The 14,696-nt window shown below is 41.9% G+C and overlaps 2 protein-coding genes across 8 annotated transcripts in view; one reads left to right on the top strand and one right to left on the bottom strand.

The window, feature by feature from the left end:
• Positions 1–569: 569 nt before the first annotated feature.
• On the top strand, positions 570–8,594 carry ribc1 (RIB43A domain with coiled-coils 1). Its single transcript, XM_054780570.1, has 8 exons — positions 570–852; positions 4,146–4,361; positions 4,482–4,699; positions 4,793–4,907; positions 5,806–5,924; positions 6,373–6,606; positions 7,077–7,243; positions 7,341–8,594. Exons 2-8 carry the CDS (start codon positions 4,163–4,165, stop codon positions 7,420–7,422), a joined length of 1,134 nt encoding a protein of 377 aa, XP_054636545.1. The 5' UTR covers positions 570–852; positions 4,146–4,162; the 3' UTR covers positions 7,423–8,594.
• Positions 7,503–14,696, bottom strand: part of l1cama (L1 cell adhesion molecule, paralog a) — a 57,258-nt gene continuing 50,064 nt past the window's right edge. For 4 of the 7 annotated variants that reach the window (XM_054780562.1, XM_054780563.1, XM_054780564.1 and 1 more), the window contains 10 exons: positions 14,565–14,680; positions 14,277–14,487; positions 13,943–14,065; positions 13,264–13,440; positions 13,066–13,179; positions 12,839–12,988; positions 12,428–12,559; positions 10,772–10,844; positions 10,617–10,628; positions 7,504–10,484 (listed from right to left, as the gene is read on the bottom strand). In XM_054780562.1, coding sequence (XP_054636537.1) covers positions 10,235–10,484; positions 10,617–10,628; positions 10,772–10,844; positions 12,428–12,559; positions 12,839–12,988; positions 13,066–13,179; positions 13,264–13,440; positions 13,943–14,065; positions 14,277–14,487; positions 14,565–14,680 — 1,358 coding nt within the window. In that variant the 3' untranslated portion in view covers positions 7,504–10,234. Of the gene's footprint in view, positions 10,485–10,616; positions 10,629–10,771; positions 10,845–12,427; positions 12,560–12,838; positions 12,989–13,065; positions 13,180–13,263; positions 13,441–13,942; positions 14,066–14,276; positions 14,488–14,564; positions 14,681–14,696 lie in introns of all 7 variants that reach the window. The other 3 variants (XM_054780566.1, XM_054780569.1, XM_054780568.1) reach the window with 3 other exon arrangements.

Here is a 14,696-nt window from a genome sequence, read left to right as displayed (position 1 = left end):
GGTTTTTTTAATCAACTTTATTAATGCCTTACAAATTACATTAACAATGCATCAAACCATGGGCATAAACAATCTTTAAAATAGTTAGCATGCGGATGCGTTGATCATCGAGGTAAAAACTTACGCAAACACGTTGCAGAGACGTAAACGTCATATCCGATTTCGTAAACCATGCAAAAATATAATAAAACATATTTAAATGTAAACAACCATAAGCAGAGTGGCTTAATCTAGATGATTCAGTTACAGTTTTTTTTTCTAAACGGAGAAATACCATCCATCCAAACATATCTTCTGAGCATATCCTTTTGTCTGTATTTTTTCAGTAATAGTTTATGGAACCAAGACAAGAGGGCTTATAATGTATCCACTTGCACCATGGATATAATATAAGACAAAAAGATTGCTTATGTTGTAATTTTTCAAATCTTATTAACGTTTTTTGGGAGTGGGAGGTGGAGGGGGGTGACGTATATTGCTGCCGTAAAATAGACCGACATGTGTCAATAGCAATACGTACCCGGAAAATAGGCCGACCGAATGTAGATGCGTTCGGCACATGCGTAGAACCGATTGCGTTTCCGGTACGGATTAGGGTGTTTTCTAGTTAAATGATGCCATTTTTGAATTTTTATTGTTGAATTACAATAGTGCTGTTATTGTGTGACTTCCTCTCTTGTTAACACAACAACATACACATACAGGTAAAAAAATACAAACTCGATCTCAACAGCAAATATGTTACCATGGTTACTAAAGGACCACAACACAGACGGGTGTACGAACGTGCAACTGTAGTGTTTTCTCAAAGCTGAAAAATAATTATTTTTGAAACAATTTACATTATATGGGGTGAGTACTTTTTTAAATACGTTGCTAATTCTGTCAAAACTCGTTTCAATTAGAAAATAGTTAACATTATATATGTTATAAGTAGCTTGATGTTGGATGTGAATTGAATTTGTATCTCATTATGATTTAAAAGTCAGAACGTGTAGTTCTCATTTTGTGACATGAATTTGTATGACCCCATCAGCAGTGTACATCACAGTGACTTTTCCTCAGAGTTCTGGTCAAATTTGTGGTGTTGAAGGAATAGTTCCGGCTCGTTGGTGGGGTCACTAAAGTAAAGCTTTTTGTTTCTCAAAACCATATGCGTTCAAAGAGTAATACTGTTGCATCAAAAAAACGTTTGACACGAAAAAAGCAGACCTCACAATCGCTCTGCTTGATTTTCTCTCCCTGCATATCACTGCATGCCGCCGCCTGTCAACTTTCCATTACCTGAGTGACAGTGTTTACATACGCGGATGACGACCGCTGCGACTCGAGAGAGCTAAAGTGAGAGAGTGGTAAATATACATTCACAAAATAAAATATCTAAAAAATGGTGCAGGCTTGTATGTTAGCTGTACGTGAGTTTCTAAAAAAGACGACATAGATGTCCAGTATCATTTGGAATTTAGTCAAAATAACAAGGGAAAAATGGATATAGGTGTAGCCACCCACACCTACTGCTTCAGCTTGGACCACTTCTCTGTCCGTCATCTCTCTGTCTCTGCCCGTTCTAACTCCATCAGATGAAGTTCGGCATCAGTGTATTCCGGTTCATCAAGGTATCCCTTTGGCTTTGTGCTAAAACAAATGTCGTCATTACTTGTTTCATAGTCAGACATGGTTACTTTCACTATCCCAGCAGTAGCCACTGTGAAACAGGTGATAGAAAGGTGCGCAACAGTTGACAGGTGGCAGCGCGCAGTGATAAGAAGGGAGAGGAAATATCACAGAGTGATTGTGAGGTCTGATTTTTTGGGGGAAAACAATTTTGTGATGCAAATGCACTACTCTTGCATATTGTTTTGAGAAGAAAAACGCCCCCACACAAGTCACCAGCACGGAATAGGACCCCTCTCCTCACCCTCCCCACCTCGCACAAGCCGCAATAACAGCACCTCAAGTAAGTGCGGAGCTAAGGAGGCTCCACCCCAGCAAAGCAGCAGGTCCAGAGGGACCACATCCTGGTGAGCTGAATGACTTCAGGCCGGCAGCCCTGATGTTGCAGCCCAGACCATGGAACGGCTGCAGCTCTATCACCTGAGGCCACAGACCCACCACACACTCGACCCTCTGCAGTTTGCATACAGGGAGAAAGTGGGAGTTAAGGACACCATCATCTTCTTGCTCCATCGAGCTCTCTCTTGGACAGAGAGTGGTGCTGTGAGGATTACATTTTTGGACTTGTCCAGCGCTTTTAACACAATCCAGCCTCAACTCCTCAGGGACAAACTGACACAGATGGGAGTATGTTCACACCTACAGACTACCTGACTGACTACCTGACTGACTACCAGACTGACTACCTGACTGGCAGATCTCAGTACGAGTACTGAGGAACTGCAGGTCCGACACTGTGAGTAGCACCACAGGAGCACCGCAGGGAACTGTGCTCTCTCCTGTTCTGTTTACCTCGTACATGTCCGACTTTCAGTACAACTCTGAGCTCTGCCTTGTACAGAAGTACGCGGACGACACGGCTATTCGTGGGATGTATTAGGAATGGACAGGAGGAAATGGTTGTGGCCTTTAGGAGAAACAGGACACACCTACAACCTGTTCTCATTAAAGGTGACTGTGTGGAGGTGGTTCACACATACAAATACCTGGAAGTGCATCTGGATGATAAACTGGACTGGACTGCCAACATAGATGCCCTGGGCAGAGCCGTCTGTACTTCCTCAGAAGGATGGCATCCTTCAAGAAGTTGCTACAGATCTTCTGTCAGACTGTGGTACCTAGTGCCCTCCTGTATGCAGTAGTGTGCTGGGGAGCAGCCTCAAGAAGAAGATCGCCACACGCATGGACAAACTGGTGAGGGAGGCAGCTCTGTCATTGGCACTGAGCTAGACAGCCTGACATCTGTTGCAGAGCAAAGGACACTGAGTAGGCTTCTTTCCATCATGGACAACCAACATCATCCAATGCACAGCGTAATCTCCCAACAGAAGAGCTGTTTCAGCGGGAGATTACTACCACTGTCCTGCTCCACTGAAAGACTGAGCAGATCATTCCTCCCCCACGCCATGCGGCTTTTCAACACAACAGAGGGGGAGCAATAAAAACACACACAGGACTGGACTTATTACCTTCTTATATATGATTAATGCACTACAAATTTGAAGTGACCTGTTCTGTATTTATTTATTTATTCTTATTCTATTTTCTTATTTTTCTTTTCTTATCTCCCCTGTCTTGTCTTGGTTGTTTTATTTTGTGATTAAGTGATTAAGTTTATTATGACACTTTTGCAGAGCTGCTGGAAATCTGAATTTATCTTGGAGATTAACAAAGTGTCTGTCTGTCTATACATTTGTGAAACCCACGTTCTAGACTGCGGTTAAGTTAGAAATATGTTCACAGATTCGAACCTCCGGGATTAATAACTCCCAAGTGAATGTTTGTTACTCAACAAACGATACACAGCAAACTTTCCAACCATGGTACCAACTACCAACTAGCCAGAACTCTGCTCACAGGACGAAGTAGGGGGAAAAGGCAATGTTTATGCACTACACTGCTGATGGTGATGTCACAACACCATTTAAAAAAATCCGAACTATCCCTTTAAGAAGAAATTACATTTTAAACTCATATCAATAATATGCTTCACAATGTGGAAAACATTTAACTTTGATTTATTTCTCTACATAATGTATAAAATGTATTCTCTCTTTGATTTGCGTTTATTTTTTTTCTGTCATGCTGCTTTAACACGAAAAAAATCCTGCATGTGGACAATTTGTTTGTTGGTGTTGTTGTAGTTCGCAGAATGACAATTGTCAAATATACTGGACATCTTTATGAGCTACAGCGTGGAAACATATTGGAAACATCTCTTTATATAATGTACTACAATCCTCCGACACTGCACATTAAAACCAGCATATTGCTAAATGAATACATCTGACAGTGTCAGTCAAAAATAAATATTACCTAAAGTTCAGAATCTTTCTGGTATTGGATCTTATTAGAGTGAGTAAAGTAACATAAAGCTGTAGCCAGTGAATGTTTAGAAGTGTCACACAATTATGATTACATATGCATTTTCCAAATACATAAGCAGACATTGTTGCTTCTTCTCCTTCTAGACCAACGAAAATAGAAAATGTACAAAGTTAATTTCCCAGGTGAGCAATTGATTGAGACTGCTGTAGAGAGGAGACGGGCTGCAGAGGCAGCACGCAAGGCTCAAATCTTCAATACAAGGTTGCGTGTGATGGGCCTTGACGTGGATGCACTCAACAAACAGACAAAGGAGAAAAAGCGCCGGGAAGAAATGGAGAGAGAAATAGACAACGCTTTTGGTAAAACATGCAGAATGAATTGAATGACTATTATGTTTGTTTTTTCATGAAATCAGATCTTTAAATTGGAACTACGCAACTGGCATAGTTTACGGTCTATCGATGTGCAATATGTTGCAGATAAACTGAGATTAAAGCTTGATGAAGCACTGTTGCAGAGAGACTTGGAGGAAAGGGAAGTGCGAGCGGCTTTGCACGCTGACCTGACTCAGTATTGGAGCACCCATCAGCGAGTGCAGGACTCGTGTGATGCTGATCTCAAGTGTGGCCTTGGAGGGACTTTCAGGATTGATGTTCCAGAGGCTGAACTTGGGCCTTCCAGCATGCGGATCTTTCAGGTCGGTAGGCTGTGCCTCATGTACACAAACAAGGACAGGAGCTAGCAATAATAGAATAATCATATCTCATGTCCCTTATTTGCTGTTTCATAGGGTGAAGATATTGGAGAGGGACAGCGCAAGAGAGAACAAATAAAAAAGGCAGCAAGAGATCTGCTGGAACAAAAGGTGGACCGTGAGAGAAGGTGCATGGAGGATAAGCACAGAGGTGAGAAGACACTCAAGGTGCATACACATGCCAAGCACCAAGCTATATATTAGGAAAATTACACCATTATGTGTGAAGCATTTAAGTGCAGTATGTTTTCCAACTGCACTACAACAAACCACACTTATTACATATAGACCACGCAAATCATTATAAAACTCATTCATTCATCCATTTTCTACCGCTTATCATGTTCAAGGTCACAGCAGAAGTGGAGCCTATTCCAGGTGGCTTTTGGTTGGAAGGCGGGTTACAGCCTGGTGGACTTGTCGCAAGTTAATCACAGCACATACAGACAAACAACCATTCACACTCACATTCACACCTGTGGACAATTTAGAGTCTCCCAATTGAGCTAACATGCATATTTATGGACTGGAGAAAGGGAGGACACACACGCAAGCACTGGGAGAACCTGCAAACCCCACAAAGAGATACATACTAACCACATTTTCAATGTGCCGCAGTATAAAACTTCTCAATTTAAATAAAACTGAGTGCAATGTTTTTCTTGATCACGTCATTTTTGCATGGTTTATTGTTGCTGGGCAGAATTTTTGCGTGTGCCTCAAAACATGGCTGTGCTGCCCCAACAGCGCAGAGTTGACAGGAAGAACGGTTAAAGAATGGACACGTCTATCTATACACATTTATATCACTATTGAATCACTACTATGTCAGAAAAAATAACCAGCCTTTTTTCACCACAGCAGCATCCAATGGCTGTAACACACACGCACGCACACGTACACACGCTGATGTCAGATTAACTTCCTGCTTTTCTGCATGAACAATCACACAGTCCCACATGGTAAGTGGCACTGATGGATACACCTCACAGGAGGCCGTTGACTAATGTGTGAGTGTAATGTTAGAGTGACACCCGTGTGTGTTGCAGAGGCGTTGGCAGAAAAAGAGCTGTTGCATCAGGACCACAGCTGGAGACATCAACACGCTACTGAGGAGGAGGGCAAAAAAGCTGCCCGGGTCGCTCTTGACCTCTACAATCAAGCTCTGGTACAGTACACACACACACACACACACACACAAGCACATCTCAGCAGTCACACAGTGTTCTCATTTGGGATTTTACAAAGAAAATTGCTTGACTTGAAGTGATGCACACACACCATTGTGGGAGGAAGGCAGACGTCATATGAGTTGATGATGCCAGGCAACATGGACGGTTAAACTCCTTTCATGTAGGCATGCACCCATTTAGCGCTTCTTCGGCTGGATGTGCTCGGCTGAATCCTCCATGGGGAGGCGTCATTATCAATCCATCAGGTCTCACCATATTCTTCATGCCAGTTACTGTCTTTCTCATCTAATAAACACTCACACGCAGGGTGCACACACTCAGGAGATTTCTCAGGAGAACATCCAATAGTTCTCACCGTTCTAATCATCACATGACTGCTCAATTCATTAGTGGTTTGGTTTGACCAAGTTTGGCTCCCCTCAGGCTGCAGAGCGGACTGAAAGACTGAAAGAGCAGCATCGAAGAGAGGAGAGCGAGAATCTTGCTGAAATGTGGAACGCGATGACATCCAACATGATGGCTGAGTGCTGGGATGCAGCAGTGAAACAGCTGGAAGGAGGAAGGAGGCCTGTTGTGACTGACAGGTGGAAGGGAATGAGCCCCGAGCAGCTGAGGGACATTCAAAGGGAAAGAGAAGCACAATGCATTGAAAGACAGGTATACTGTCATTTCTAGTAGACCTAAAACAAGAGAAATATTGCTTGTGGCTCTGTATATGTAATTTATACTGCATGTATATTTTCTGCATGTTTTGGTCTTGACGGAAATGTGAAATGCACATCTACGTTGCCACCAGGATGTTCCGGGTTTGAATCACGGCCGGTCCTCTCTTTAGGGAGTTTGGATGTTCTCCCCATGCTTGTGTGGGCATATTTAGAGTTCTCATGTTTGCACAGTCCAAAACATGCATGTTCGGTTAAGTGGAGACTTGAAATTGTCCGTGTTTGTGAATGTGAGTGTTTGTATATGTGTCCTGTGGTTGACTGGCAACAAATCCAGGGTGTACTCCCGCCCAAAAGTCAGCTGGGATAGGCTCCAGCTCACGTGTGTCCCTCAAATGGGTGAATGAATTACTCCATTTATTTGATCCATTTGATCTGACACAAAATGTATATTGTCATGATAAGAGACGGCGTGTTCTCGAGAAGAATCGGGATGCAGCTTGGAACTCCCACATCTTAAAGGAATCCAGAGAAGCCCAGGAAGAGGAAAGGAGAACGGCTGAACTAAGGAGAGCAAAGCGGCTCCAGTCAGACCAGTTCAACAAGCAGCTGGCCCAAGAACAGCAAGCACAGTAAGCAGCAAGCACAAACACTTTCAATTTATTCAATCTAGACTCTTTTGCTTACTTTTTGGTGTATTTCTGTGTTTTTCTCATCCCCTGCATCTAGTCAGCAGTACCTAAATAAGCAGCTGTACACCAACAAACCCACCCTGGCCTACTTCCATCAGTTCAACACCACCTCTCGCTGATTGCATCCCAATAGAAAACCCAATAATCATTCCTCACACTCAATGTGACAGATCAGTGTTCTCTGAGGACAAAAAAGCGACCCATCATCAGGGTAGAATGTTCCACATATTTTATTATTGTTCAGTCATATCCAGTTACATTGGTAGATTGATGATGCAGTTACAGTTGCACTGGCCCCTTGTACACTTGTATGTGGCATTTCCACTTACAGGTTGCATCAGGTTGTGCTCACCACAACAAAGAGGCACGTTCCCAAAGCGGCAGTACTGTACACTCCTTTACTTAAAACCCTCATGCCTCCGAAGCTTGTGCCCCCATCTCATCACCAACAAATATTTTACTGTTCTATTGGTTTTAGTTTTTTAACTATAAAGAAAGAGGGGGGGTCAACCACAGAACAACAACGTCCCCTTGACATGTAAAAGCAGAGGCAGTCGAGTATCTGTGTGTCATTGAAAGCTACAACATTTGCAAGAAGAGCAACGAACACAAATGTTTAGCAGCAGCTAATTTTGTCTCATCTACGTCCCTGTATGTGATATGTATGAAAATAGATGATCCTATTTATCCTGAGTGTGTGCATGTATGTGTGTGTCTGTAAATTAACCTACAACAAGGAGTTGCCTTTAACAAAGCATTTGTGGACATCCCATAGTGCCAGGATGGTCAGGTGATACTTGGCTTGTGGGAAGCCTTTTTTTTTTTTAAATAGAGAGAAGTGAGATAGCCACGTTGCATCTAGTCACACCCTATGGTGCGGCATCCTGCCTTTTATGCCTGCATTAGACAAAATATAACACATAGTCACGTCACTGCAGTGCATTGCTGGATGGCATGAAAGCAAGCATTCATACGAATGTAATTACTAAGTGACAATATTGTACAATTATGTATAAAAATTGAAAACATCTACCAAAAAATGCAGCTTTTTTAAATCTATTTTCTTTTATCCTCAACTTTGTTTGCTAAACAGCCAGATTTTACTGATTGTTCATAACAAATGAAGTACAAAGAAGAAATGCTTGCTTTAAGATGATGCTCAGACGTTTTAATCCTGCACATTTTCTTTATAGCGGCCACGGTTGGGTTCTTCATAGCAGTCTTTTAAAGGATGTATTTACATTTCTTAGGGAGGAAAAAGGTCCAACTTTATGCATCAACCTAAACCTAATCAGCACAATGTACATTTAAGCCCATAATTATTCATAGCATGGCCAAATCTTGAGTTATGATTATTTTATTTGTTGAATGGTTATTTGCAACTTTCTGACGGTTGTGTTGAATAATTTAAAAAAAATAAAAATACAAATATTTAAAATATGAATACATTAGAAATATGAACAACATTTATCTTCATTGTTTATGTTTTTGGAAAATATTTGGAAATTATGATGGCAAAAGATGTGACAAAATGTAAAAAATTAAAATAAAAATTAAAATAAAAATGTAATTAAAAATTAGGAAAGTTATATATATATATAAATATATATATATATATATTTGAAAAATGACTGATTAATTTTGATGAAACACGACATTAATAAACTAAACATTTACACATTTTTTTTCAAATTAACATCACTTAACATAGCGTCCTACAATACCTATTCAACAAATAATAAAAAAAAATCACTAACAATAAAATTTGGTCATGATATGAATAATTGTCCTGAACTGTAACTACAATGTCAGCAGTCAAAAGAATACATTGCCTGTATTGGATTGAAGTGTGTTTGTCTTTATTATGCAAAGACTGTCAATCATTTTGCCTATCTGCAATATTGGACTGCATTAATAAAAGTCTGGAAATTGGGAGTGCTTAGCCAACCTCCTAACCTGCAAGCATACACAAAATAATGCTCCTCAGAATAGGTGAGATGGAGAGGTATGAAGAGACAATAGTGTAGGAAGAGACAAAGACAAGATACAGAAAGGTACACAAAGGTCTTGACACAAAAAGTTACAACATCATTTCCAATCATGACATTACACTTGTGGTGGAAAGGCGAGCACGTAATGACATCAATCTGGTGCGCTATGCAAAACCCAGCAGGCACAGGAACTTGTAAGGACCAGGAGCTATAATACTGTAATATGGCTAGATAGATACATTTAGATGCAAATATATACACCAGATGCTACTCTGCATTTTCACAGAAAGTTCCCCTTAATGCATTCAGTGTTGGTTATGATACAAAACCTGGCTTCAGTTCTCTCGGTCAGATCCACAAAATATGTCAGTGAAGAGAAGTCAAAACAGGGCGTTTTTATATACTGTATATGTAAATAGTGTTGGAAATGGTGATTAAATCATAAAAATTGTAGCAAACATATTCAAACACCGTTTTAACACATCATTGGCAATTACATTGTGGGAAATTAGCAAATTAAAAAAAAAGTGATAAATATCTACGATGTGTCACAGCAGCATGTGCTGTCTGTGTCCCATCATGCTTCACTTTCACTCTCAAGCTGCTCTACAATATATATACAGCCTCCTTGGGTCATTTCTACTGCATGACATTCTGTTTTGAGACGAGAAAGGATGAAGTGTTACACACTATACAGATGAAGAAGGATCAGGGAGAGTTAAAGGATTTTTCTCCGTGTCAAGGTTAGTCACATTGTCCAGTACTTCGGACACTCCTTTGGTCAGGACAGTCCAGTCCATCAGATGACACCACAAGCATCTGAATTGTCAATACAATGATTGCGTGTTAGTCGTCAAACTACTCAGCAGGGAACAGGAGTGTATGGGCACGTATGTGTTGACATGTTTTGGTCTGATGGTCCTCCACGAATCCATGGAGGCTAATCGAGGATGGTGACTTGGTTGGGGAGGCCATTGGGGGCGGGAGAAACAGTGGTGGGGTTAAGTGGGGAGTTATTCGGCACCTCCCGGCTCTCGCTGGGCCGACTGAACTGGCTGGCCAGTGACTCATCTAGGTTGATCTCGGTGGTCAGCACACTGCTTCCGTTGAAGTCCAGGTTGTCCTCACTGCACAGTTTGCTCTCCTCACCCAGCGACGGCTGGCTGGCCGTGCGCTTCTCCTCCAGGTCGCTGCAAGAAAGAGGAGATGCGTGAAGGAGCCCACAGCAGTTTGCTAAAAAATAAAATTGCGCCAGGCACATGCAAGCTGAAACTAAACTACTCTAAAAAGTAAAATAATGCAGGTTATATATCAGAGCATACCTTTCTAGAGATCTGCAAAGCAGGATGAAGCATCAGCATCAAGGAGAGAGGACAATGAGGGGAACACAAAGGGTTAAGGGGTGGAACAGAAGAGAAGGAATTGGGAAAGAATAAGGTGTTCAGATTCAAAACAAAAGAAACATCACATGACTAACCTGTACTCTCCAAAAGTCTCGTCCTTCATCGGGCGAGCCTCAGAGTCAATTGGGCCTTCTTCTTTATCTTTCACTGAGAGGGAGACATAGGGATGGACTTCATTATCAGCATCATTGTGACCATGTGACAGGTCATTTTTATGACAATGTCCAGCAAACAGGCGCCAGTAACTCTACCAGCAACACAGTTCTTTCTTTTCAACGTGTATTTTATAATTAACACAGAATATTTATTCAATTCATATGTAAATAAACTTTGCATCCATTCAAACAGCTTAGTGGGTTTAAGTGACATATGCCATTTTTGTCATTGGCCTATGAACTCCTAGCAACAAGTGGCTGAGCAAACAGGTGATGCGACAGAAAACAAGAAAGCAAACAATTCTATTATCTGTTACATCGCTACAACTTTATTTTGTTGTTGTTTGGGAGTGTTACAAGATTGCTGTTGGAGAAGAAATTTTAAAAAGCACACGGGACGTTTTCCACACCTTGCAATCTAAAGAACCCATGTAACTATGTTCAATGACACACAGTAGAACACGAAAGACGGCAGGACTTGAAGAAAAAGGAACCTTTTTGTTTAAAAAAATAAATAAATAACTGCTTTGAGTGTAAGGACGAATAATGTAAATAGTGAATTAGTGCATGTTGACTACAGGAAGTGAACATATGCATTAGTAATTGATGTGATACAGAGAGGGGGTAGGATTAAATAAGCTCTGCTTCTTCCTACTCCTTTTCGGACATGTGGAACTGTGAATTGTAACATGAAGCATTCAATGAATATTCTGTGCATGTTTGAAATAAACCAATTAAACCACAATTAAAGAAAGCCTGGTTCAGTAAAGGCTGCAAATGAGATGGTTATCAAACGGACAACTGAGGAAATAAGCCCCTAAATCAGGGGTCTCAAACTCGCGGCCCGCGGGCCATTTGCGGCCCGCCAAGTCACATTTTGCAGCCCGCAACTTGTCTTCAAAGATTACTGTAATACGACAAGCGACAAGCCAATGTTACTCATAAGATGCACACATAAGCCTACACTGAACTAAGAGTGAGTGAGTCACTTAAAAAATGTGGTAAAAAAAATTCCACCCATTTTCTATACCGCTTGTCTTCATTAGTGTCACGGGTAAACTTGAGCCTATCCCAGCTGAATGCAGCAATATATAAACTGTGAAATTATTTATTTATTTATTTGATTCACCCTATTACTGTATCAAGATATTATTGCCATGTATCGCGTGTCGTATCGTGAGGTACCCGAGATTCCCAGCCCTACTCCCAATACTTGATGCGGCCCAGCCTCACTCAGACTCTACCTCCAGCGGCCCGCAGGTAAGTTGTGTTTGAGACCCCTGCCCTAAATAGTACAAACAGGGGTCATAATGTGCAAATGTTCCCCCAAAGGCTAATTACAGGTACAGATATGTCAAATATTTATATTGATATTATCAAATGTACAGAAGCATTACCTTTTTATGTATTTTATATACAGTATTTTACTCCATGGTAAAGTAAAATGATGCAGTTTTTTCTGACTCTAGGGTCATTGTCTTCATCATGCCTTCTTCATCACCAAACAGTAATGATTTGACTCAAAATGCATTTACACATCTACAATAGAGGCTCATCCTATTGGTTGACACTTGCCTGAATACTTCCCCCCTTTGTTCCTTCTGACAAAGCAGAGAATGAGCAGTATGAGTAGCAGCAGCACAATGGCGCTCACAAGGCCGATGAACCAGCCCTGGGTTGCGAAGCTTGGCTGCACCTCCGTCACTTCTTGAAAGAAGGTGGATGTCAGTTATAATACAGATGACAATGCACAAGGATACGGAAGGATTTAAAAGAAGACATCAATCTCATTCAAACAAAATGGTGCATTATGTATTCTGACAGTGTGGCATCTCACGAGGGAATTGAAAAAAATGCACCAAACAAATCATATCAAAAGCCCAACTTCACAAGCGTTGCAGGGAACTGCAAGTGGGATTTGCTTTATATTTAGACCCAGGAAACCCAGAAGAGCAGTAGACAAGATGAAAGAATGCCCTGTAATACCTGTTCCCGCTGTGTCAATCTCAGTCTGAAAGAAGGTGATGTTGCTGTGGGTGAAGCGCAGATGGTAATGGGAACCAGGTCTCAGATCCTGGAGCTGGTAGAAAGACTGGGAGGAGTCCACCTTTTCTGTCTTCTTCCATTTATTAGCATCTGCATAGCAAAGATAAGATCCTTCCTCTAGTTCATTGGTTGACTGCAGATAAGTTGACAGGAAAAAGATGCTATACCATTCTTCCTTAGATAGTGGATCTGGAATCGAACATTCCTGTGCCTCTTCTTGGCCACCCAGCTGATGTTAGCAAAGTTATCACCAGGAAGCACGCTGATGTTGACTGGGGGTGCTGTAACAAATTCATGCAGAGGTTCAGTATCCGTGATCATGTTATGCTGAACGTATGTTCTGTGTGGAGGAAGAGGCTGCGTACCGCCATCCAGTGTGGTGGCACCTTCCCTCATGATGGGCTCTCCATCCCCGGTAGCAGTGCGCCCCTTCAGGTAGAAGCGGTAGTGGCTGTGGCGATCCAGGCCCTTCAGGGTGAGGTGGCTTATTTTCGGATCATTTATTTTCTCCTCCTGCATAGGGCTGTCATCACTCTCTACGACTGATGCAGAGTTGACACAAGTCAGTGTGAGGACAATATGAGAATGACTGTCTCTCTTCATACCTCACCTAACGCAGGCAGGCAAACACAGGCTCCACCACCCTTTCCCTTGCTCGTCTAATCACGAGTCACAACTCAGCCAGGATGCATTCACAGCCTTACAGATAGCCTGATATATTTTTTAACTCTTTTCAAAAATGCACATTTTCTCCCACACAAATATTGGAGCTCTGCAAAGTGAGCCGGCTCAGGGCCGGTGACATTTTTTGGGGTCTACCACTTGACTTTTTTGTTCCATAACCCTCAGGACCTTTGAAGAATTTAAAATTTTAAATGATTTAAAATGACTGTCCTCCTGCGTCCAACTTGCGTCAAACAGTTCAATCATGTACGATGAATGCAACAACTCTTCCAGGCTTGACAATATCTGAGTGCCATTGTTAAGTAAATTGATTTGTTGACTAGAGTAAGGAGCTAGATAAGGTATTAAAATGATGCTCACTCTGTTGGTACTGCAGGAGGTATCCAATTAGAATCCCATTGGGCCGACTCGGTGGTGTCCAACGCAGGGTCATTTCTGTCTCAGATGGACTGTCCAGCGTCAGAGATGTTGGGGGATGAGGAACTGCTCAAACGACATATATTAAAAGGGTCTTTTTAATTGCACTTGAGAGACACCCATTTTCTGGAACAGTTTGCAAAATTACAGTACAGTATATCAATCACAACATTTCTCTTGTATCTCTGAAGATCATTTTCTCAACCTTCCTGACTATCACTGAGTGTCACCTCCCACTTTATCTCCCATTCTTCCATCTGTCTCCTCCCTTTCTTACCTCCCTCAGCAGTGTTGAATGACAGCATCTCACAAGGCGGGCCATCCCCTTTACTGTTGAACACGCTGACGGTCAAGGTGTAGTGGGAGTACGGTTGGAGATCGCCAATCACCTTCCTCTCCTCGTTGGCCCCAGTGGCCACTACAACGGTAATGGATGGCTCCCTTCGAGCTCTGTGGTGGCTCAGAGAGCTGACTCTCGTCAAGTGAATCTGGAAGAAGACAATTTTTCAAATGAAAATCCTATAGATTCAATAGATATTAAGGAGTGATGCACTTGGATCGCTACCTTGTAGCCAAGCAGGTGTCCTCTGACTGTCTCTCTGTCTATAGCAGCCCAGGTCACCCTGATGGCAGTGCTGTTCAGTAGGGCGACACCTACATTCATGGGGGCCTCCAGTGGAACTAAAATAATTGACAA

This window comes from Dunckerocampus dactyliophorus, chromosome 1 (genome assembly GCF_027744805.1).
Source record: "Dunckerocampus dactyliophorus isolate RoL2022-P2 chromosome 1, RoL_Ddac_1.1, whole genome shotgun sequence".
Taxonomy (NCBI): Eukaryota; Metazoa; Chordata; class Actinopteri; order Syngnathiformes; family Syngnathidae; genus Dunckerocampus; species Dunckerocampus dactyliophorus.
Note: the sequence above shows the minus strand (reverse complement) of the source record. Positions and strands in the feature narration are given on the sequence as shown.

What these genes read in the sequence shown, in the direction of transcription:
- ribc1 (XM_054780570.1), top strand. Translation starts at nt 4,163, where the DNA reads ATGTACAAAGTTAATTTCCCAGGTGAGCAATTGATTGAGACTGCTGTA. An exon ending in CATGGAGGATAAGCACAGAG is followed by an intron (nt 4,908 to 5,805) that starts GTGAGAAGACAC and finishes TGTGTGTTGCAG; the next exon opens with AGGCGTTGGCAGAAAAAGAG. An exon ending in ACCTCTACAATCAAGCTCTG is followed by an intron (nt 5,925 to 6,372) that starts GTACAGTACACA and finishes GGCTCCCCTCAG; the next exon opens with GCTGCAGAGCGGACTGAAAG.